This window comes from Solanum lycopersicum, chromosome 6, assembly GCF_036512215.1.
Source record: "Solanum lycopersicum chromosome 6, SLM_r2.1".
NCBI lineage: Eukaryota > Viridiplantae > Streptophyta > Magnoliopsida > Solanales > Solanaceae > Solanum > Solanum lycopersicum.
In genome coordinates this window covers 38225516-38251994 of record NC_090805.1, presented here as the reverse complement: position 1 = coordinate 38251994, position 26479 = coordinate 38225516, and the positions used below count along the sequence as shown (strand labels likewise).

At 32.8% G+C, this 26479-nt stretch overlaps 2 protein-coding genes across 6 annotated transcripts; both read left to right on the top strand.

Annotated features, from left to right (window-relative positions):
- Positions 1–2084: 2084 nt before the first annotated feature.
- On the top strand, positions 2085–14785 carry LOC101259847 (uncharacterized). 4 transcript variants are annotated; one of them, XR_002027878.3, is made up of 8 exons: positions 2085–2594; positions 2986–3088; positions 3551–3616; positions 9305–9460; positions 9558–9654; positions 10083–10208; positions 13379–13503; positions 14545–14785. XR_002027878.3 is itself a non-coding variant. In XM_019214230.3 (7 exons), exons 1-6 carry the CDS (start codon positions 2120–2122, stop codon positions 10200–10202), a joined length of 1017 nt encoding a protein of 338 aa, XP_019069775.1. In that variant the 5' UTR covers positions 2085–2119; the 3' UTR covers positions 10203–10208; positions 14545–14785. The 4 variants fall into 4 exon arrangements, 3 of the variants coding, with proteins under 3 accessions (XP_019069775.1, XP_004240960.1, XP_025887284.1); XM_019214230.3 differs by lacking the exon at positions 13379–13503; XM_004240912.5 differs by lacking the exons at positions 13379–13503; positions 14545–14785 and adding an exon at positions 10598–10889.
- Positions 14786–17335: 2550 nt separating this feature from the next.
- LOC112941689 (importin subunit beta-1-like) lies at positions 17336–25461 on the top strand. Of its 2 annotated transcripts, XM_069299224.1 has the most exons (4): positions 17336–17568; positions 19528–19616; positions 22169–24589; positions 24691–25461. In XM_069299224.1, the coding sequence occupies exons 3-4, from the start codon at positions 22182–22184 to the stop codon at positions 24887–24889; spliced, it is 2607 nt and encodes an 868-aa protein (XP_069155325.1). In that variant the 5' UTR covers positions 17336–17568; positions 19528–19616; positions 22169–22181; the 3' UTR covers positions 24890–25461. The 2 variants fall into 2 exon arrangements, with proteins under 2 accessions (XP_069155325.1, XP_069155326.1); XM_069299225.1 differs by lacking the exon at positions 19528–19616 and having other exon boundaries at positions 17340–17568.
- Positions 25462–26479: the final 1018 nt, after the last annotated feature.

The following is a 26479-nucleotide window of genomic DNA, read 5'->3' as shown; positions in this document are numbered from 1 at the left end:
GCAAAATTTATGTCTCAACACAAAGAATCTCTCTGAAACAATTTCTCCAACAAAATCTTCATTACCGTCAAAAAGTTTACAACTAGAACTACACCGCCAAGATGAACACATCTTTCTAATCTGGTTTTAATCATCGATTATCAAACCACTGAACCTGACTCCGTCATCGAATCTGGCTCTGATACCACTTGTTAGGACCGAAAATAAGCAGGTGTAAATGCGGAAGCTAGCAAAGCAAACCTCAAAAGACCACGAGTAAGAAGACAACGAGAAATATACCAAAAGACACAAAGATTTAACGTGGTTCGGTCAATCGACCTACGTCCACAAAGGAAATGAGCAAGAATCTCTCTGAAACAATTTCTCCAACAAAATCTTCATTACTGTCAAAAAGGTTACTGCTAGAACTACACCGCCAAGATGAACACATCTTTCTAACCTGGTTCAATCATCGATTATCAAACCACTGAACCTGACTCCGTCATTGAATCTGGCTCTGATACCACTTGTTAGGACCGAAAATAAGCAGGTGTAAATGCGAAAGCTAGCAAAGCAGCCCTCGAAAGACCACGAGTAAGAAGACAATGAGAAATATACCAAAAGACACAAAGATTTAACGTGATTCGGTCAATCGACCTACGTCCACAAAGGAGATGAGCAATCCACTATAAATATGAGAGTACAAAATACAGAGGGAAACAACCTCAACCAATTCACTCAGAATACATGGGAGGTTCACACAAGTGATAACGTATCAAGCTTGTGACCCACAAATTCTCCCTCTAACCAAAACTCTCAAAGCCCTTAAGACTATATTGTGAATGCTGATTAAGTTGGAAGGAACATTCCTCTATTTATAGAGTCCTAAACCTTTTCCTACAAGAAAAAGATTAGTCAATCGAAAACCTTTCCTTACAAGGAAAACCTATTTATGGTAAGAAATTTAGGGCAAATAAAACCCAACATCTATAATGAATTACATCTATTTTTGAGCTCATGTATCCCGAGATACATATATCTAAACATATTTGAATGCACCGAAATTCAATACAATTTGCAATATTGTAAATTAGTGTGTATCTAAGTAATTAGCTCCTAATTTAGAGAAATTTCTATAAGTTGCCCTTGAATAAATTTTGATCCATGGTTCATCTCGATCTGGCCTCCGTCAAGCCTCAAGGATCGAGGACTTATTTGGGCGGACTTATAAGTCCTAAGTTTAAATGGGTTTGAAGTTCTTCCCGATCCAATAACAGGTTATGTTGGACCGACCCCATAAGTTAAACCCATTTTGATAGTAGGCTATAAAATCTAAAATAATTACAAGTTCATATCCAAATCCAAAGACAACCCAAAATCAAAATCCCGAGTTGCTATAGAGATCTTGGTGGAGGGAATGTGAGCATTCCGGGACATCTTACTTCAGCTGAAAGGAGGAAGGTTAGGGTCGGAATTGGCATTCGGTCGAGACCACATTGGCAACCACTAAGAAAAGAGGTTATATGATGTTTAGACATCTTCCTAACAAGTTGAAGGAGGGGGAGTGCAATAAAGAGATCAAATAGGAAACCTACCAATTATGATCAAACATTAAAAATTATTTCTGGAAAATATTTTCTACTCACTAATCAAACATGAGAAAAAATAAGATCAAAATCTACTTGTTTTTCAGAAAAACATTTTTCATGGAAAACATTTCCCTTCATAACACACACCCTTATAATATCATTGACTAATAAGTAATTTCAAAACAAGAAACTTTAAATGATACCAATACAATGTATATATACTGATTTGGTATCAATTAAGCGAAATTATCAGTCTTAATGTCAAAAGTTTTTTTTTCTTTTATAAACTCAGTTTCAAGTCAAACTAACGTAGGTTAGAATTGGAATTAATTATTATTATTTGAAAAAGAAAAAAAAAACCCTTGTTAAGGCAAATAAATATATGTGATCCTTAACCTTATGAATTCGAAAAAATGTATTTAACCACTAAAATTGTACTAACCACAAAGATGCATGCACTCCTTACTTACATGTTGGCCCTTTATCTTATAACTGCCCCCAACCATTTTTTAGATGAAAAAAAAGTTGTTAGTAGAACGAGAAGGAAAAAAATGTCGAAGGTGGTGGTTTCCACCATAATCACCGCCTTCGTCTTTCTCGTTGTACTCTTCATCCAATTAACTATCAAATTTAATCACAAAGACGGATATTACACACCTAATGGCTTGAGCAGGCGATTAGGGCTCAAAACTCGTGACCCGATTTTTGATCCTCTTGTTGCTGAATTGGAGCAAAAGAGAAGCGGAAAATCAAATGATGGATGGCGTAAGAAGGAGGATGAAAGATATTTTGATAATGATGGGAGATTGAAAACTAGTTTGAGATTGATGGTTTTGTTTCCTATTTTGGACGTTGCACCTAATGATGGATTTATTGAGTATAAAGAGCTTGAAATTTGGAATACACAACAAGCTATCGATCGATTGCATTATAGGACTTCCAGTGAAATGGAGTTTAGAGATAAGGATGGAGATGGAGCTATTTCTTTCTTTGAATATCTACCTCAATTTACCAATGAAGACTTAGGTAATTCATTTCATTTCGATTCTTCTTCAGAGTCCGTGAATAGTGAAAAATTTAGTGCATCAGGATATCTTTTTTTCTTTTTTATAAATTAATTATGAGTATACTACTCATATTGGACTAAAAGATCACAAAGATATATCTTCACTAAACTATGAATTAGTTAGGAGAATGCGAGTCTTAGCGTACCTAATTGGTTAAGTTGTCTTTGTGATGTGAAAACAGTCTTTCGCAGAAACATATGAAAGATTACATATAGTAGACTCTTGTGATTATATCCCATTAGTTACTCAAATCACACACATAATAAAAGTGTTTAGTGCATCGGATTGTTGTTTTCCTTTTTATGAATTTCCGCTAATGAACCCAAATTTGGGTCATCTTTAATTTACAGAGAAAAATGAGACAAGCCATGGAGATGCAGGATGGTGGATGGCACAATTCAGAAATGCTGATGCTGATCTAAGTGGAACTCTAAACTTATATGAATTAAGAGAGTAATTAATACTATTCTTTTCTTTCATTTTTTAAAAAATGGAAAAAGGACAAATATATTTTCGAACTATCTCCGTCGTACTTTTGGTATATTGGTACCCCTGTCGTCTAAAAATTAGAGTGTATATGCTCTTAGCTTTAACGAAAGACTAAATAGGGACACGTGGCGCAATATTATCCTCGATCCGATGATGGTTCGGTGGATAAGATTATGACACGTGTATGTCCATTAGTATAAAGGATATGTATGCTTTAGTTTTTGAATGACAGGAATACCAATATCCCTGAAATATGACAGAGAATATTTGCATATCATTTACAATAATTCAAAGGCATATTTATCTTTTTTCCCTTTAAAAAAAAATAAAATTCTTTAGGGTATACGTGTGTAACATAAATTTTCACTAACAAAATGTTATCAACCTTCGTTGTGTCATTTAAAGTTCAAACCTTTCCTGATGCAGTTTTATGCACCCTGAAGATAGCAGGAACGAACAAATACAGAGGTGGTTGTTGAGAGAAAAAATAAGGTTAGAATGTTTTATTAATTTTATATATATATATATATATATATATATATATATATATATATATATATATATATCATTTATATTTGAAATTGTTATAAAATAAAGATTAAGTACTAAAATTAAATTAATAACGATTAAGAAGAGAAGAATATAGTAGAGAGATAAAATAGGAAACATTATCTTCCTTATTTTTGGTGTATTTTTTCATATAGGTTACAATGTCTTTTATAAGCATAAGAGGGGTAAAATGAACATTCACTAGTTTTGTTTACAACACTCCCTCTTAGATGTCCATGTAAAATAAAATACTTTAGTAAAGTAACAAATATAAATAGTTGTTCCTAATACACATTATTTGCTGCCTCATTAAAAACCTTATCTAAAAATCCAGTGGGATAAAACCTTGATTAAGAAAAAAAGAGTACAAACACGTATTTTACTCCCCCGATAAAAATCACGATTTAGTTGGCCAAGTTTTCTCATTCCAATCTTACTATCTTCTCGAAATTTGCGGTAAACAAAGACTTAGTGAATAAATCAACCACATTATCACTCGAACGAAGATATCACCATTCTTCTAGAGCTCATATGTGTAGAAAAACTTTGGTGAAATGTGTTTCGTTCTATCTCCTTTTATGAATCCTCCCCTAAGTTGTGCTATGCATGTTGCATGATCTTCATATAAAATTGTGGGTATTTTGTCACATTTTAAACCACATTTTTCTCGAATAAGGTGTATAATGGACCTTAACCACACACATTCTCGACTTGCCTCATGAATAACTATTATCACATGATTTGATGAAGTGTCCACGATGGAATGTTTCGTAGATCTCCAAGATATGACAGTACCCCCACATGTGAATACATGATCTGTTTGAGATCTAACTTTATGTGGGTCAGACAAATATCTAGTATCAGCATAGCCAACAAGATCTAGACTACAATTGTTAGAATAGAAAATTCATATCGATAATCACTTTTAGAAGCCACAATATGTGTTTGATCCCATTTCAATGTCTTCTAGAAGGAGCAGAACTATATCTTGCTACAAATTAATCGAAAATGTTATATCAGGCCTTGTGGTGTTAGTAAGATACATTAGTGCAGCACTAAGATATGATACTTCAGTACCAAGAATATTCTCATCCTTTTCATAAGATCGAAATGGATTTTTATTCACATCGAGTGATCGAACAACAATTGGAGTACTTAATGGATGTACTTCATCCATATAAAATTATTTCTAACACCTTTTCTATAGATTGATGAAACAAACATGTCGTTGTCAAATGCTCTATTTACAAACTAAGACATAATTTTTTTCTTTATGAAATCTTTCGTTTGAAATTCATTCTTTAAAAAAAAATTGCCCTGTGAAGTTCCAATAAGATTTATGTCATCGAGATAAATAGCAAGTACAACAAAATCTGCTATTGTTTTTTTTATAAATGCACATGGCAAATCGCATAATTTGTATAACCTTTCTTAGATAAATACTCACTAAGACGGTTATACCACATGCGTCCAGACTGTTTCAAACCATAGAATGATCTTTGCAATCTAATTGAGTATATTTCCCGAGGCTTCAAACTATATGATTTGGGTATCTGAATCCTTCAGAAATTTTCATGTACATCTCATTATCGAGTGATCCATAAAGGTAAGCTCTAACAATATCCATCAAATGCATATCAAGTTTATCATGGATCGTCAAACTAATAAGATAATACAATATTAGTGCATTCATAATGGGTGAATATATCTCTTCATAATCGACGTCGAGCCATTAAGAAAATCCTTTTGCAACAAGATGTGCTTGTACTTTTGCATTTCATTTTTCTCATTCCTTTTCCGCATAAAAACTCATTTATAGTCAATAAGTTTAACACCTTTAGATGTTTGTACTATAAGCCCAAAAACTTCGCGCTTGACAAGTGAATTCAATTCTGATTGAATTGATTCTTGCCATTTTGGCCAATCATTTCTTTGTCGACATTCTTCAACAGATTAAGGTTCAAGATCCTCACAATTTTGCATAATTTTTTATGCAACATTGTATGCAAAAACAAAATCCACCGATATTTCTGAGCGACTCATATTTGTTTCATCATCACTTGATTTTATGGATGGTTCATTATTTTCTTGAGTCTCAAGTTCATTGATCCCTTCAAGCATACCAGAATTACTCACATCTGGACTTTCTATGTGAGGTTTTTTCACAATGTCATTTTGATCTTTTCATTTTTTTTCTAGGATTTTGATCTTTTGATCCAAATGATCTACCATGTTTCAGACGTGCTTTTGACTCATTATCTATGACATTAGTAGATGGTTCTAGGGGGACATCAATTTGAATTGGGACATTCTTTGCAGGAATATGTGATTTAGTAATCCTTTTCAATTATGTAAATGCTTCTGCATTTGATTTGCAATTTTCTACAAATAAATGATATTTTGTATTTCTTGCTCACAAATGAAAGTACGAGGATCAAGATGAGATAATGATGAATTTTTTCACAAAATCTCTCCTTTAATTTCATTACTTTCTCCCTTTAATTTTGCGAAAAGTGTCTCATCAAACCGACAATTTGCAAATCGGGCTGTGAACATATTTCCAGTTAATGGTTCAAGATAGAGAATAATAGAGAGCGATTCAAACCCAATATATATTCCTAACCTTCTTTGTGGACCCATCTTAGTACGTTGTGGTGGTGCTATCAGCACATACACAGCGCATCCAAAAATTCTCAGATGAGATATATTGGATTGTTAACCCAAAATCATTTGACATGAGAAAACTTATGATAATTTGTCTTCCTGAATAAGTACTGCACTATGCAAAAATGCATGACACCACACAAAAGTGGGTAACTTAGTTTTAATAAGTAATGGTCTGCAATCAATTGCAGTCGTTTAATTAATGACTCAATTAGACCATTTTGAGTGTGAACATAAGTTACAAGATATTCAACTCTTATTCCAATCGACAGACAATAATCATTGAATATTTGAGATGAAAACTCTACATAGTTATCAAGGCGAATAGACTTAATCTGATTATCAGAAAATTGTGCCCCTAATCGTATTATTTGTGTCAATAATTTTGTAAATGTCAAATTGAAAGATGACAATAGGCATACATGAGACCATTTAGAAGAAACATCTCAGGATCATAAAATATCTAAATGGCCCACTCGGTGGGTGAATTGGCCCACAAATGTCCCCATATATACGTTTCAATAACGCATGAGACTCAATTTTAACCTTTATTTGTAATGGTATCTCAATTAACTTGCCTTGATAATATGCATCACAGAAAAATTCACCATTTAAATGAATTTTCAAATTCTTTAATGAATGCCCATTTGAATTTTTTATAATTCGTCTCATCATTATAGACCAAGGATGTCTCATACGATCATGCCAAAGTACGAAGGTATTGGAATCAGTAAACCCCTGATTTTACTATAGGATGTGCCGCAATTTCACTAATTTTTGTCCAATACAATCTAGAAGATAAGACCGTAAATTTTTCTACAACATATGTCTGCCTGGAGATATTTTTGGTTATGCTAAGATATTCAAGGTTCATTTCATCAATTTATTGATATAATAATCATTTTCACGAATATCTTTGAACTATATAAGTTTCTCCCAGATTAAGGAGAAAACATGACATTATTTATTATGACTTTGGTTCCCTTGGACAAATTATAATGGCTCTTTCAGAGTCCTTAATCAAACTAGTACTACCGAATATCATAGTAACATTCATATTGTCCATACTCAAATGAGAAAAATATTTCTCATTTTTTAATATCGTGTATGTTGTACCAGAATTAATCAAGCAAATGTCTTCATAATTTGATAATTTGCTTGGAGAATTATCCATAGCTTCAAAAGTAATAAAATAAATTTATATTAAATGATTAATTATCTTCTATTAAATAATTTAAAAAATAATGCAAGTGTTAAAATGACATTTGAATAATTATAATAATCATATACTAATAATGAACAAGATTTTTATCATTCAAACCTTTTAACACTAAATTTGATCTATTTAGCATGTATAAAATAAGCATTAGTACAACTTTAATCTCTTGAAAGGACATTTGAGTGGCAAAAAAAAAAAAAAAAAATTTCCACTTACTAATTTAGGTAGTGCTATTACTTTTACATTAAATATAATATATATATTTTCCTTTATAGTCAGTAAAAGTTAACATGAAAGTATAACTTTAATATTTCTCAATTCTTTTTCAAATTATGACATTCCAACTCACTTTTCATTGGTGTTTTTAAAAAAAGGGACTTAATGAATATGCATGGATAAATTTAAGCACTTTAAATTATTTAATTTTCACATTATAATCAATACAAAACAATAAATATCAATAACATTAGCAAATATCAATCATGGTTATTCTTCCATATCCGTAGAACCGTCACCAATTAAGTGATCTATTTTTCCTTTAGGGTGTGTGAAGAAATTTTTCACATCCAAGTGTGTGATGTCAACATGATCAGTCATAAAATTAGCTTCTGGATTTTTATCCTTCTTTTTTAGTGATGCTTGATAAAGCTAAACCAAGTGTTTAAGAGTACACAATCACGTGCATAATGACCTCTTCCACCACATCAAAAATAATTTATTTTAATTATTTCACGTTTCTCATCTTTTTCTTTTCCCCTTTGATAATTACTTTTCTTTGGTGAATGATTAACACCGGGAAAAGAATTTCACTCTTAGTCGTAATTACGACCACGCCTAGCGTGGTGGGCGTACACCTCATTCACTTCAGGAAATGGTGGAGATCCAGTGGGACGATTCTCGTGATTTTTCATTAACAAATTATTATTTTGTTCAGCCACGAGAAGATGAGAAATCAGTTAAAAATACTTTTTGAAACCCTTTTCTTGATATTGCTGTTATAAAAGCACATTCGAGGCATGAAATATGGAGAACGTTTTTTTTCATCATATCAACATCACTAACTGTATCTCTACATAGTTTTAATTGAGAAGTAATTCTGAACATGACAGAATTATACTCCTGAATAGACTTAAAGTCTTGTAGCCTTAAATGCATCCAATCATATCATGACTTTGGATGAATCCATCTTTAAATGGTCATATTTTACTTTTAGATTATTCCACAAAATGAGTGGATCCTTGAATGCGAGATATTCAATTTTAATATTTTCGACAATATGATGACGTAAGAATATCATTGCTTTAGCACAGTCTTGTTTTGATGCTTTATTCTCAATTTTAATGGTGTCTCCAAGACTCATAGCATCCAAATGAATTTTAGCATCCAGTACCCATGAAAGGTAGTTCTTGCCCGAATTATGAAGGCAACGAACTCAAGTTTAGTAAGATTGACATAATAATAATAAGAAAAATAATAGTACTTAGCATTCAAATTAGTCTTCAAACTTTGAGATGATAGAGTCTCGTGCTGAGAACGTGCTATAAAATAAAGACCAAGTACTAAAATTAAACTAATAACAATTAAGAAGAGAAGAATATAGTAGAGAGATAAAATAGGAAACTTTTATTTCTTTATTTTTAGTGTATTTTCCATATAGATTGCAATGTCTTTTATCGGCATAAGAAGTACACTAATTTTATTTACAACAGAAATATATTATTGGTATTTTAATTAATTTTTGTTAATAGGCAAATGGACGTAAACAAGGATAATATGCTAAATCGATTGGAATTTAATAATGGGGCTTACAATATTTACAAGACTTACCTTGAATATGAATCTCAAGGAACCAATATTCCTACACCATTTCAAGCATTTGCCAATCTTGACTATGATGGTGACGGGTAATTATTCTTACTTCATGTCAATTGTTAATTTTATTTCTTAGATACTATAATTAAGTGAATTATGTTTAACTAATTATTATTTTTTGTATGTTAGATTTTTGACAGTGGAAGAATTGAAACCAATTCTACAATATTTATCCCCCGGAGAACTTTCCTATGCTAAAGTGTACACAACTTATTTGATTCGAGAGGTAAGTTCGATCGATTTGTGAAACAATATATTATATATTTTTGGGGATAATGCACAAGTATCTCCTCAACCTATGATCGAAATAGAGACACACTTATACTATACTAAGGTCCTATTATCCCCTGAACTTATTTTATTAATAATTTTCTACCCCTTTTTGACCTACATGGCATTATTTTGTGGGTCCAACGCTAGTTGATTTTTTTTTTCAAACTAGTGCCACATAGGCCGAAAAGAGGTAGACAATTACTTATAAAATAAGTTCAGGTGGTAATAGGACCTTAGTATAACATAAGTGTGTCTTTAAGTTTTTCGACATAGATTGAGGGGGTACTTGTACATTTTTCCTATATTTTTGAGTGACGAGGTTAGGGGGTTTGACTTTTGAGTCGATAATAACTAATATTTGCATTACTTTTTTGTGTGTAGGCTGATGATGACAAAGATAGTAAATTGACATTGGATGAGATATTGAACCATGAAAGTATTTTCTATAATACTGTTTATGATAACAGTAGGAATGAAGAAATTTTCCACGAAGAACTGTGATTTATGGTACGTTATGTATATTCAATGTAAATGTAAGCTAGGCTGATTCAGATACTCATATAACATATATGAAAATCAACCTCTCTTTTTTCCTTATAGGCTTTATTTTTCTACATATTTCATTTTCTTTCTTTCTTAATATATAAATAGGGTGTGTTTGACACATATGAATGAAAAATATTTTTTGAAAATCGTCTCTCCTAAAAAATAAGTTATTTTGTTATTTATTTTATGATGGTGTTTGATAAGTGCACGTATTCTAAAAATACTTAAAAAAATAAGTATATAATCTCAGACAAATACTATTGACGTAGAATGGATCCTGCGTGGGAGGGGATGAGGTGGAGTGAGGGAGATTATGTTAGCTAAATCTTTATTTTTATTATTGTCAACAGGAGATTATATAATATGTGTGTGTGTTAATTCAAAGAGGCAGTTAATTATTTCAACTCGAGCCATGAGGTCAAATCAGCTGATCATGGTTCAACAAGAAGCAGTTAATTAATTAATAGCGTTGAAATTAGTTGAATGCTAGCTAAAGGGAGACCATTAATCTAGCTAGTTATATACAAGTAGCTACATAATCATCATGCAATACCGGTAGCTAATCGTCTTTTTAGTGTATATATAACACATTTTACCTGTACATATCTAGATGAATAAGAATATAGTTAGAATTTTTCTCTAGTTTCTAGTGTCGTCAAAACGGATTTAGCCCATGGGACCTGTTCAATTCAGCCCTTTATTTGTCTGTTTGCTATGTTCATTTTACAAAAAAAAAAAATTCACCAAATTCAAATTTGAATCGGTATTTACTTGTGTATTGGTAAAACTCCGACTCATCATCCAAAACAATTTATAATTACCTAGGAATTTTTTTTTAAAAAAATCATGTCAAAAACTTCCAAACAAATTAGTAATTCACCAATAAACAAATACCTGATCGATTTTATATTGCACGAATTATCTCAAAGTTCAAGTCGGAATTTCTGTTATAAAGTTATTTGTAAAAGAAATCCTGTTCGATTCTTTCAATATATTTGTCCACAATGGAAAAAATTCAAATGAGATTTGAGAAACGGAGATAAAATTTGATATTGAAAGTTTGAGAAACAATAAGAGGTGGAGTCACTGTAGTTTTCTCTTTGAAATTATAATTGATGAGAAGTTCAAGTGATGTGTTTATTTTCAGAAAAAAATTCTCTCTCCTGATTTTTTATTATATCATTGAATAATTGTATTTTTTTTAAATTAAACAAATTAAGTAATCGTACAAACCCAAATATTGAGATTTTTAATATATATTATAAATGTGGTTAGGGATCTTATTAAACGTTAAAATATTCATATTTTATAAAATAAATTCCATTTTTCCCACAAAATTTAGATGCTTTATCTAAATAATATATCCAAGTAGAGTGGTCAATATAGACTAAGACACGCTGGGTTGACCTGACTTAACCCATGATTTAGTAGGGATGCACCAAACTTTTTGAAACTCATTTAAGAAAATGATATTTAGCCCGACCCAAATAAACTTATTGATTTGTGAGGTTTGAATATGTAACACTTTGAAAATTCAAGACGTGTTCTAGAGCCTAACATGAGTGTCATAAGGTTTAGACATTGTTTTAAGGTTCATTTTAATGAATATATATATCATTTAGGAAGTCTAGAAATCAAAATGTCCAAGAACGTTCACGACGTCCGAAAACTAGTTCAAGAAGGTACTAGCGTGCCTTAGCCTATTTGACTAGCTTTTAAGAGTCAGAAAATGATAAAAATTGATGCAAGGGTGTGTAACATGTATTTAAATTGATTCATGGTCAAAACGTCCGGGTGCGACTCCCCAAGGACCAACCAAGGGCCCTTGAGGAGGACCCTTGCAAAAGTTGGCAAAAGATGTCAAGAGACAGTGCCACCAACAGATGCCATAGACGGGTCGTTGATGAATCGACGGGGCGTCGATAAACACTTATACTAAATCTTGGAAGGGTCATTTTGCATAGTCTCTGAACTTACCTACGGATGTGCAGCACGGAATGGGGGAATGACCATCGATGGACCAACGATCCGTTGATCGTACGTGGTCTCGTAGATTGGGTCTGTGTTTTGCTGCACGTTTTGACTTTTATTTTAATTAGTTGACGTAGTTAGGAAGTTAATTAGGGGTTAGGGAAATTCTAATTAAGTGAATTAACCTTCTATATAGAGTCCTAACCTAATTAAGGCTAATCAAACTCTCATAACTCACAAACCCAAACTCTCTTCTTCCTCTCTTGTTTATCTCTCTAGTGAAGAACTCCATTAAAGACCAAGCTAGGGGAGGGTTTAAGGGATACAAAGAGTCAAATTTCTTCATCAATCTTCATCAAATAACAAGGTATGGGATCTAATTTCACATTTGAGACCTCTTCCCTCAAAGGGTTCCATCAAATTGATTTCAAAGGTTGGATTTTCAAGTGGGTTTCATCCAATCTCGAAAATTATGTTATGAATTGATTTGTTTATGTTTTATTTAGGATATTATGAATAGACTAACATGTATTCTAACTTAATTATAATATATCTTGATGGATTGGTCTAGTTTGTAGATGATTTTTACCCCTTAACCCTAGGTTATGATCTTGATATGAATCACTACAAAAAAACAGTGTTTAGCGACGGACGAATTTCGTCGCTAATTTATGATTTTCTGTTGCTAAACTGGATTTGCGATGGGTATTAATTGTTTCTATTTCACTCGTTAGTAATCTCGTAGCGAAGAAATATGAGTTCTGTTGCAACTTTAGCGACGTATTAGAGACGAATGATATCTGTCATTACTTGTTTGCGACGAACTGATCCGTCGTTATAATTATATAGTTCATTGCTGATTTCATAATTAATTTCGTCATTTCAAATAAATTCTTGACGTAATTTTCGTCACAAAATAATCGTTGCTAATTTTATAGTTGATTTCATCATTTCAAATAAATTTGCGACATAATTTTTGTCATTGATCCGTCACAAAACATTCTGCTATTTAAGTCAACATATTTTTCACTAAAATATTTCTTCGCTAATCTGTCGCCAATATTTTTTTATAGAAACGACCAAATCGTCACCAAATTTGTTGCTAAAATACTACTAAATACTTCTAAAATAACAAATATTTCATATAAAATAATATTTAGAGGGTTCAAAATCTGTCGATAGCACAAAGATGATGAGGCACTGAAGGTGCTACAGATGATGAGAAACTTAAGGTGTTATAGTTGATGAGGCGCAAAGATGATGAGGCACAACAATTCTGCCAGTGGTAAGTTTTTGCTTCAAGTCCAAGACCGTATATCATTTTCTTCTTTTTTTCACCGGCAGCTTGATAGTATGCTTCACATTGATCAATATCAAATTGAGAGGTTGCTTTTTTCGTAAAGAGGGTCCCAACTATATCTCCTAGTTCTTGAACTATGTCTCTCCCATAAAAATACTAATAGTGGATCCATGTAGTTGCTATGTTCATGTTTGGTGCTACCTTGGCAAGTAGTTCACCTTCTTTCGGTGTAGGGTTCCATGACATTGGAAAGATTTCACATTAGCTCATGTGGTCTATGTCGGTTAGGGCAAGATGTTCCCAAAAGGTAAAATGAACTAAAGGATCTAACTAAGATGACCTAAGGGATTTAACTTAGTCTAGGTAGGGTATGAGACTCTACCTAAACATTGCACTAATTAGCCTTGAAGGGAGTCTTAGGAGGATAATCTTATATATGATTATGCATAATGCTACATGATACATATATGGTAAAGTTGCACATTGTTGATACTATATGTTGATTGGTGTCACTTATGAATATGTGTTGGTCTATATTGTTAAAGTATGATGCTATGTACTCTTAAATGTTATGATATGTGAAGTGGGATGTTAGTCATGATTCTTGTTGAGTTACTTGACTGAGTAAGGTTATGGAGTTTTGATTGGTCATTGCACTTGTTGACTTGATAGGAGTTCATGGGTAATTGTCTTATTTTGGTTATGATGAAATGTACTCTTCTTCATGCTTGTGGTTATTTATGACTTGCTAATGAAGTTACTTGACTATGTATTCAATTACATGACATGCATGTTAACTTGACTAGTTTGATGTTGTTGGTCTTGTGATGTACATGCCTATGACTTAATGAATATGCCTAAGTGATTTGGTATAGTCTTGTTGAATGTGCATAAAGGTTTTCAAGAATATTGCATACTTAATGAAATGTTCCTTTTAGCATGTTTTCGTGATATGTGTGCATATGGTCTCATACTTAGTACAAGTGGTGTATTAACCCCATTACTTCCTTTTCCCCAATATTTTAGGTTTCGGTCGTTGTAGGGCTTTTGGAGACGATATTGAAGAATACTTGGATTTCTTGATCATCCAAGTAGGGTAGGTCCTCACTTTCCGAGGGCGATGCCACTATCAAGCCATGATGTTATTTTTAGTATTAAGACTCTTTTGTTTCTTTCCTTTTCATTTGGATATTAAACGTTGTATAACCTATATGTTGTCTTGTTTCATTAATGTATGGACTAGTCCCAATTTGATATACTCTTATTATACTTATGTGCAATAGGAGTAGAAGACTATGTAATCTTCCTATATGAGGGTCTATGTATACTCGATATATATATACTATGTGTATGTAGAGGTCTATGTAAACCTCCGAGTAGATGTAATGAAAAGTTTTAAATTTTTTGCTAAATTTGACCTATGAATGTAATGATGTAAGCTAAGAGGCTAGTCTTAGTCTTCAAAGAGGACGACGATGTCGGTTACGTCTAGGAGTTATTCCCGGATGTGACACAATAATAAGGGTAGGGCGGTTTGTGGGCCAAATAAAATAATTATATGAAAAAATAGAGTATTAACAATAATAAGAGTCCAAACTCAAAATCTATTTACAATTTAAATAAAATGTTTATAAAATTAAATTAATATTTCTATTTAGCTATTTATACTTTTACTTGAAACCAACTTAACAAATATTATAAAGATAATTTTATTTGTGAATTTGATTAACAAGTAATACTAACATATGTAATGTTGTCTTGTCGATATTTGTGATAATATTTTTAAATTATAATTTAATTTAAAATATTATAAAAAATATTTTCTTTAAAAAGTGGGGCACAACCTACAACTCACATACTTGTGATTCGGACCGAATCAATTCGATATGACCTTCAAATTTCAAAATCTGTTTAAGTTAGCCAAATAAAATCAAATCATATTGACATCTCTACATTCAAGAGAGTATTATGAGTATACTAATCATTATAAATGTATTTTATGACATCTTCTCTCCCCCTAATTTGATATCTTAGCAATGGCAGAGCTATAGCCATCCAAAGTTAGTTAGGTGAACACCATTCACCGGAAAATTACATCTGTGTTTGAACAATGCATATATAATGTTGAACAACCTTGGCGTAAGCTCTTCCTCTGCTGCATTGGTTAAGGGTTTTCATTTATTCCTTATTGTTTGTGTTCGATTCTATGTAACTTCATTATATTTTGTTTTGAGATAAGTCTTACTTACACTTGTACACACACATTAATTCAATTTATCTAAAATCCTTAAATGTTTTTGAAATTTTTTAACTTTTAATATTACAATTTTGATAATATATTCTTGCATAAAAAATACATTTATTAATTTTAATTTACTTGATATTCTTAAAATGTTTTCTTAATTTTAATATTACAATTATAAAAATATAGAGTAACATTTATGAATAAATTGTTTTAATTTTGAAATTTGTTATATTATACATTTTATGTATTTTTTTTTTATCTAACATGGGTGTAAAAACAAATTGGCAAACATTTTACATTAAAAAATTGTGCTTATATATGTTTATAACTTTAAATTCAAAGCTAAAATCAATACATTTGTTTTATCTTCTTCTTTTTTAATAGAAAAAAAGAATTATTTGATGGTGTAATTTGTGTTTCCTATAAAGCTAGACATATTTATTCAATTACTATTTCACCTTATACACAATAATTCATATATTCTTTATCATATAAAATTAATGCACCGAGAGAAAAAACTCGATTGTTTATATTTGATAGTAACAAATATATAGATCGCTCATGATATGGTAAGTTAAACAAATATAATTCAACTCATTTATAAAAAATATATATATTCTCGAACATCTTTGATAAAATTCTGGATTCGCCACTGAATCATAGAATGGTCTTTACTTTACATTACTATTTTTTGTACTTCTAAGTCTTAACAATGGTAATTTAGGTTGACTAATTTCATTAAATCGATCAAAGTAAAATAGTTATATTAGTAGTACTTCATAAGAGTAATAAGCTGAGAAAAATTCAAAATAGATATTAGGAAAAATGGTCTGATATACCCCTCAACTTTGTCATTTGGAGTTGATATATCCCTTGTTATGAAAGTGGTTCATACATGTCTTTACCGTTATACAAACGGCTCACATATACCCCTGCCATTACAAAATGACTCACATATACCTTCATTTAACGGAAGTTAAAAAATTAATTTTAAGTTTATATTTATTATTTTTAATTTTTTTTAAAAAATTATTTAGGTGTATATATGACTCTTCTATCAAAGTTCAAGGTATATTTTAATTTTTTTCATACATAAATTATTTTTGACTTCTTATATTATAATTATTTGAGTTTTTGATTCTTATTTTTTTTCTTTCATTCCTTATTTTTAAAGAAAAAAATTCAAACTATTTTTTTTCTATATTGTGATTTAATTTTTGTTTCGAAGAAAAAAATTTGGGCATCTACAATAAGTTTTACAAGAATATTAGTGAAACATAAATAAATTTGATAATCAAAATAATAATTTTAAATTAGTCATTGAAACAAAAAAAAATATGTTTAACGAGAATTAAATTTATTCATATGAGATTATATTTTTATTAAATAAATAATAAAAAGTTAGATTAAAATTATTTTTCGAGAAAAAGAGTATATATAAATCATATGTTTATAAGTAGGAATATATATGAGTCACTTTTATAATAAATATATCAGCTTTAAATACAAAATTGAGGAGTATATGAGATAATTTTTCCTACATATTAATTACTCCACCAGTCGCATAGTAGCAGATAATTACCCAATTAAAATAGAAACAGAAAAAACAATGGAAGTAAGCACAAAATGAGTATAATAGATTTGCAATAAAAGTAATTCAAGTTCCCTTTAAATTCGCGTGATCTTTCTCTCTCTACTCTCACTCCATCTCTCTCTAGGGTTTCAGTTGGGCGCCGTTTTGATTCACTCAATCCCACAGTGTAATCTGCTGGTTTCAATCTCATTCAACGCATCTGCAATTTTAGGTAACTCACTCTTTTTTTTTCAACTGTTTAGAAAAATTGGTTATTTTTCTGTAGAACTGATTTTAAGCTTCATCTGATGTTCAATACTTGAAACTTTGATTGATCCGATTGTGGTTCCGGTCTTTTGATTCATTTATTTGCATCTTATGGACTGCTTTTCAAGGACTTAGATCTAGTATGACCAAATGATATGCTCTGTTTGTTTTATTGAAATTGGAACTTCTCCAATTGATATAGTGATGCACTGTACATGAAGTTGGTTTTGTTGTGGATCGATATAATGATCCTATGTTCATATGCATAAGTTCAGTAATTGCAGCTTCTTAAGCTGCTATTTGTGAACATCAGTGAGAGGTTTGCGTTTAGTCATTACTTCTGCTGTTTGATTGAGCACTGGAGTGCTTTTTAACGAAGCAAAAGGCTTGTTTTCCTTGAACAGTGTTCATGAACTTCATCAATTTACTTGCAGCCGAGGATTTTTTTTTGTTTTTTTTTTTTTGTGAAAAGCCGATCAGATTGGATATCAATGAGAGAAATATCCTAGACTTATTCTAACAATCATGTTGCATTCTTCAAATAATATGATTTATTAATACATTTGAGTTATTAATTAACAAGGTTAACTTTCCTCATAGCAAACTTTCAAACTTCTACTAACATATCCAATTAAGGTCATTTTTATGTTTTTATGGAACTATAATTAACAAGAATGCATTAATAATTCCTTTAAAATAATTAAACAAGAGGATTAATATACTTCCATTTTAACGATGAGTCTACTCCCTAGTGGTTGGTGTTGTTTTTCAATTGGTGCTATATTTCTTAAGTTGATATGTAAGGCCTCTGTTGTTGCTGCTTCAACTTTCATGTGTCTCTTTTCTCTTGCTTATAGTAGACGTTATCTATTTTACATTGTGCTTTAGATTTATGGGGTAGTGTGGGTCACATTGAAGGGAGTCTTAGTGTAACTGGTAAAGTTGCATCGAGCTCCGGAAACAAGCTCTTGCAAAAATATAGGTTAAGACTGCGTATAATAGACCCTTGTTGTATGGCCTTGACCCTGCCAATAGTTAGTATCTAAGGGCGTGGATGCCTTTTTTTGTGGTTCACATATAATTATGCAAGGGTTGTAATATTATGATTATAATAATTAGTTGATGCACATACATTCTTGTTAACATTTGGTTCATAAACTGAAATAGAAATTTATCTGGAAAAGAGATAATTTCAAATAATGCTGTTGAGTGTTGACATATGCTTCATTCCTTTGTCATTTTGAAGAACTGAGGTTTGGGCTAAAATGCCATTTAACTAGTGATGTTTTAGCAAACATTTTTGCCATTTTTAATACTAATCAAACTAATTTGTGCCCTTGATAGATGTAAAAAAAAAAGCATTCAAAAAGTTGGATTAAAACTTATTGGAAATCCTTGCTATACAAACAAGTAACGAATTTAAAAAAAGACACTATTACTAAAGCTTCATCTAATGTTCAATACTTGAACTTCGATTGATTCGTTTGTGCTTCCGATCTTTTGATTCACTTATTTGCATCTATCCTTGTTATTGACTGAGTTTTGGTTTGGAAGCTTATATATATATATATATTATATTTTTTTTTTTAATTTCTGATATTTGAGTTGACTGAGATCTAGTATGACCAACGGTATGCTCTGCTATTTTATTGAAATTGGAACTTCTCCAATTGATATAGTGATGCACTTTACATGAACTAGGTTTATATTGGATCCGCTTAATTTATAATTTCAGTGTATTAAAATCTGAAACTACACAAAATGACGCAATGTCTTTCTAGAAAGACCCATAAGGCCTTATATAAAAGTGGGCCATTTGACCCGAAATTAAATCAACTACATTATACAAAGGCAAAAAATGTAAGTATTCTATTTAAGGAACAAAATAACAAAACATAATTTCACTCCATCTCTCTCTCTCTAGGGTTTCAATTGGGCGCCGTTTCTGGTATATTCGATCCCTCAGTGTAATTTGCTGGTTACCATCTCATTTGCCGCATCTACAATTTTCAGGTACTTCAGTCATTGTTTTCAACAACAATTCTTCATATCATAAAAATTGATTAGTTTTGTGGACAACTGATTTAAGCTTTATCTAATGTTCAATGTTTGAACTTCAACAGATTTGTTTGTGGTTCCAATCTTTTGATTCACTTAATTGCATCTATCCTTGTTAGTGACTCTGTTTTGAGGACTGAGATCTATATGATCAATGATATGCTCTGTTATTTTATTGAAATTGAAACTTCTCCAAGTGATATGGTGATGCACTTTACATGAACTAGGTTTTGTAGTAGACCCGTTTGGTGATCCTATGCATAATTTCAGTAATTGCGGCTTCTGAAGCTGTTATTTGTGAACCTTAATATATGAGGGGTTTGTGTGCAGTCATTACTTTTGCTGTTTGATTGAGCTCTGGAGTGCTTTTTAAAGTCAGAAAAGGATTGTTTTTACTGAACAGGGTGCATGAATTTTATTAATTACTTGTATCTGAGGACTTTTTTTGGTGGTTGTTGCCTTCTATGCACAGGCAAGCTAAAACAGATAATCAACACACTTGTAACGGTTGGATAATAATGAGAAAAATATTCTGGATTTATGGTTTATTCTAGCAATCATGTTGCATTCTTCAAATAATTTGACATACTAATTTATCTGTGTTATTCATTAACAAGGTTAACTTTCCTCATAGCAAATTTCAACTTCTACTTGCCTATTCAATTAAGGTAATGTTCATATTTTGATGGAATTATAATTAACAAGAATGCAGTAATAATTCCTTTAAAATAATTAAACAAGACGATTAATATATTTCTATTTTAATCATGAATCTATTCCCTAATGCTTGGTGCCGTTTTTCAATTGATGCAATATTTCTTAATTTGATATGTAAGGCCTCTATTGATGCTGCTTCAACTTTTATGTTCCTTTTTCTCTTGCTTATAGTGGACCTCATCCCTTTTTACATTGTGCTTTAGATTTATGGGGTACTGTAGTTCACATTGAAGGGGTCTTGGTGTAACTGGTAAGGTTGCCTTGAGCTATGAGAACATGCTTTTGCAGAAATATAGGTTAAGGTTGTGTACAATAGACCATTGTGGTATGCTCTTCCCCGGACCCAGCGGATAAAGATCATCTTTAGTCCATATTTCATGAAGTTAAAACAAATAAAAATAAAAGTACTACAGGTTCTTCATATTTTCTACTGAAATATATATTTTTGACATAAAGATCTCTAGAAAATATTGGTCCTAAATTTAATTTACTAACATGACTAAAAATTAATCGTACCAATTGTTTTTGCCTACATTTCTTTTGTTGTTCCCTATTAATCACTAGGTCTTCAAGGATTTCAAGAGAGATGGTAGGTTTTTGAGTCAACTTTCTCCCATGTGATTTTAGGACTACCTCATCTCCTTGCTAACACTTCCAACTCACCATAGTTTATTTTTATTTTGTGTGCTACTTGCACCTTTTGTCGAATGTGATCATTTTTAACTATATAATGGTAGATATTTTTCTTCTAATTAAGATTTTTTTGTATTTTTATTTACTTAGTAAGGGGCTTTCTTCTGATAATAATCTACTTCTCAAAAAACAACATTTGCTTACCAAAAAAAAGGGGAAGAGAAGACTCTATTCTCTATATCACTATGCACTGATCTATTTAAGCATAGAAACCATGAACGTTCCTTGCAAATCGTAGACTGGTGAAACGCAGAAATGGTTTTTCATTTAAGATGGATAAGCACACAGGATATTGTCAATGTTATTTTTCCAACATATTATGACAAGAGGTAGTGGCTTTCTGTGGTATTTTCCAAGAAAGAGTCTGAAGTCTGTTAGTTCTATGGCACATCCCTAGACCGATGCTTGTATCTTTATCTAGAAGAGTTAATTACCCTAACTGTGATGTTCCTTAAAGTGAGTTGCCATTTTCTACCAATATAAAAAATGCCTAAAGCATCAACAGGTTTGTCGAGGACTTGGGGATAAGAACAACCACCAAGTTAGTATCAATGGTGTTATTTTTTGGGTGCTTATGTAGGTATAAATTATACATAACTTACCATACAATTTATGTGGTCTACGCAGGTAGTGAGGATCTAACCAAGGTGCTTCTATTGCTTGTTGAGAACTATTCCCAAACCATATAAGTTATACAGTCTTATCTATGTAAGACATGAAAATGACAACCAAATGTGGAATAGGGTTTTTATACCATGTTTTTTCTTTTGGAGTCCGGGCCAGCTTGTGGGTACCTCAATTATTTCCACGGGTAGCTGCTACCTCCCACCAACACTTATACTGGATAACTTTTTGACCTAGTCTTGAATGCATGAGAAAAAATTACCTCATATTTTGTCTCCTCTGGGATCTTAACTTGATAGCTCATGGTTCTCAAACAACTGCATTCACTACTAGGCTACAGCTTCGGGTCTCGTGTTTACTTTTTAGCACTTTAAACCAAGCAATCTCTTAATATTAGCATTACTTCAAGTTCATTCTTATCATCTTATGATAATCCTGTGATTCTTACTTACGGGATATCTCATGTGTGGCAGGAATCACATTGCAATGGAAGTCACTCAGGTCCTTCTAAATGCACAATCAGTTGATTCAACAGTGCGAAAACATGCAGAAGAAACATTGAAACAGTTTCAGGAGCAAAATCTTCCTGGTTTCCTATTGTCTCTGTCAGGAGAGTTGGCTAGTGAGGACAAGCCAGTGGATAGTCGTAAGTTGGCAGGTCTAATACTAAAAAATGCTTTGGATGCCAAGGAACAACACAGGAAATATGAACTCGTCCAAAGATGGCTGTCACTTGATGTGGCTGTGAAGACCCAGATTAAAGCATGCTTGTTACAAACCCTCTCTTCTCAAGCACTTGATGCTCGATCAACTGCTTCACAAGTCATTGCCAAGGTTGCTGGCATTGAGCTGCCACAGAAGCAGTGGCCTGAGTTGATTGGGTCACTCTTGTCAAATCAACAGCTCCCTGCCCACGTCAAGCAAGCTACTTTAGAGACATTGGGATATTTATGTGAAGAAGTTTCTCCTGATGTCATGGAGCAGGATCAAGTAAATAAAATCCTTACAGCTGTAATTCAGGGTATGAATGCTGAAGAAAGGAACAATGATGTGAGGCTTGCTGCTACCCGAGCATTATACAATGCACTTGGTTTTGCTCAGGCAAATTTCACCAATGATATGGAGCGTGACTTTATTATGAGAGTTGTCTGCCAGGCCACTCTGTCTCCTGAAGTTAAAATTCGACAGGCTGCTTTTGAATGTTTAGTGTCGATTTCGTCAACATACTATGAGAAATTAGCTCCTTATATTCAAGACATCTTTAACATTACAGCAAAGGCTGTTAGAGAGGATGAGGAGCCTGTTGCTCTTCAAGCCATTGAATTTTGGAGCTCAATCTGTGATGAGGAGATTGATATTTTAGAAGATTATGGGGGTGATTTTACTGCAGATTCTGATGTTCCTTGCTATAATTTCATCAAGCAGGCTCTTCCTGCACTTGTTCCTATGCTACTGGAGACACTTCTCAAGCAAGAAGAAGATCAGGATCAGGATGAAGTTGCTTGGAATCTTGCTATGGCCGGTGGCACTTGCCTTGGTTTGGTTGCAAGGACTGTAGGAGATGACATTGTACCTCTTGTTATGCCATTCATTGAAGAGAACATTACAAAGCCTGATTGGAGGCAAAGAGAGGCCGCCACATATGCCTTTGGATCCATTTTGGAAGGTCCTTCACCTGATAAGCTAATGCCCATTGTTAATAGTGCTCTAAACTTCATGCTTACTGCATTGACAAAGGATGCAAATAGCCATGTGAAGGACACTACTGCATGGACCCTTGGAAGAATATTTGAATTTCTTCATGGTTCAACTGTGGAGATACCCATTATTACTCCAACAAACTGCCAACAGATCATTACAGTTCTACTTCAGAGCATGAAGGATGCTCCAAATGTTGCTGAAAAAGCATGTGGTGCTCTTTATTTTCTTGCCCAAGGGTATGGGGATGTGGCTGCATCATCTCCCTTGACCCCTTTTTTCCAGGAAATGGTGCAATCGCTTCTCACAGCAACCCACAGAGAAGATGCTGGTGAGTCACGGCTTAGGACTGCTGCATACGAGGCACTCAATGAAGTTGTGAGGTGTTCGACTGATGAAACAACTCCCATGGTTTTGCAACTAGTTCCTGTCATTATGATGGAGCTCCACCAGACTCTTGAGGCTCAGAAGCTTTCGTCTGATGAACGTGAGAAGCAGAGTGAGTTGCAAGGTCTTTTGTGTGGATGCTTACAGGTTATTATTCAGAAGTTAGGGTCCTCAGAGCAAACAAAGTATGCTTTTTCGCAGTATGCTGATCAGATCATGAGCCTTTTCCTCAGGGTTTTTGCATGTAGAAGTGCTACTGTGCATGAGGAAGCCATGCTTTCCATTGGAGCACTTGCCTATGCAACTGCTCCTGACTTTGCCAAGTACATGCATGAATTTTACAAGTACCTGGAGATGGGTCTTCAGAATTTTGAGGAGTACCAAGTCTGTGCTGTCACCGTAGGTGTTGTGGGTGATTTATGCAGAGCTTTGGAGGATAAGATCTTACCTTATTGTGATGGTATAATGACACAGCTTCTCAAGGATCTATCAAGTAATCAGCTACATCGTTCTGTAAAGCCACCAATATTTTCATGCTTTGGTGACATAGCCTTGGCGATAGGAGAGAATTTCGAGAAGTACTTGATGTATGCCATGCCTATGCTCCAGAGTGCTGCGGAACTGTCAGCACGTGCAACTGGTGCTGATGATGAGATATTAGATTACACAAATCTTCTGAGAAATGGAATCCTGGAGGCTTATTCCGGCATATTTCAGGGATTCAAGAACTCACCTAAGACTCAGCTGCTGATACCTTATGCGCCTCATATCCTCCAATTCCTGGACAGTATTTATATGGAGAAAGACATGTAAGTATTGCTTGGTTGCTTCTACTTTTCTCTTTTGCTCTATTTATGAAGGCCATCGATGTTCTGATTTTTGAGATTTACCCCCTTCTCTCCAATTACAGGGATGATGTGGTAATGAAGACTGCTATTGGAGTTCTGGGAGATTTAGCAGATACTCTGGGCAGTAATGCTGGTTCATTGATTCAACAATCAGTATCAAGCAAAGACTTTTTGATTGAATGCTTGTCGTCAGATGACCATTTGATTAAGGAATCTGCTGAGTGGGCCCAGATGGCTATTAGCCGTGCCATTTCAGTTTAAAGTTGTGGGTACTTGGTACATACTTCTTTTTTTTTTCATGTCCCTGCATGCATGTAGTTGTGTTGAGTCGGAATCCAAGATTGCATTCATGTGTCAAGTCATTGCCATTTTCTGACAATGGAAGAATGTTTCATCCAAGTTGTCAGATACATGTGCCAGCACCATTGGAGGGGGTTATTTTATTTTGCCGTGGAGGGGATGGGTCATGGTGATTGCCAGTAGTGGACGCGATGTTACTGTGGTGTATATTGGGATTGGAAGGGAATTTTCTTTGTAACTAGCTGAAGAAAGCAAGGCTCCTGGTTTTGCTTGTGGATCTTACCTTGGTACTCTAACAAGAAATACCGAGGGCCTGATGTATCCTGTCTCTGCTTCAAGGGTTTTCATGGTCAGCATGTACATGTCCCAAGTTTTGGTAGTCTTGATACTTAGCCATAGCTACTTTTGATTATTTTTTTCACAAATATATATATAGACATATATATTTTTGGTCGGTCAGTCCGTGTCTTTGTCATATCAACTGGATCTGTTTTATAGTTGAATTGCATTGCATCTCATTCATTTCTTTTGAATGACTTATTGTGGGTTTAGCTCATTGGCATTCCATAAGATTTCCTTCATATGTTCTTTTGAATCTCTTAAAGAATTTTGCATTTTTGAAAAGCTAGTAATGGAGAAATACCTGTCAACCATGGTGTAAATAATCAATCAAAAACCAACTTATCATTCCAAATCTTTAGATTTTACTTGGGGTAAACATTTGTAGAAATTTATTAAGCCTTTTTTATTTACTTCTATGGTGGTAGTTGAACCTACAAGGACTAGCGGATGGTTACCTCTTGAACAATGAGTAGTGTGTTAGTGTTGAAATATTAGTCGAGTACTAACAACTACTATACTTGTGAAATGAGAAAAACATGTCAAATATATAATGGTGTCTTACCTGTTTTCTTACTTTGTTGCGGCTGGATTTTGAACTTAAAGAAGTTGACTAAGATTTTATGACAAAATCTTTTGATAAGATATAGTTGAAAAAAGATGGTCAAACAAGTTGTTTAACGTATCAATTTCCCATTTGTCATTATGATGAGTGTGATTAATTCTGTTTAATTAGTAATCCAACATCAAGGGAGTGTCTGGTTCAAAGAAAAATATATTTCAATTCCTCTTAATTCAAATTTTGAGTTTTATAATGGTGTTCTACGTCGTTTGTCTCCCCATAGTTTCATAGTGGACTTTCTCTTCACTTGTGTTCTTACCTAATTTCAACCCTCCCAAAAGGAAAAGAACAAGTTTAATTATTTATTTATTTATTTCATTTTTAGGTCACTGCCCATCTCCTGTCACAAGCAAGGGCCCTTATCACTTCGTAATGAACACATGAAATATACTCCCGTTACAATTTATATAAAAACAAATTTTAAAAGTCAGATCAACTTTAGGTTTTTGTTAATCGAAATCTTTTATGTTTGTTAAATTGTTATTTCTTGTGATTTACATTACTTTTTACGTAGTTTTTAAATATATGATTTTTATTTCAAAAAACACTCAAGTTTTTATATTCAAATTTATGATTAGATTAAAAATTTG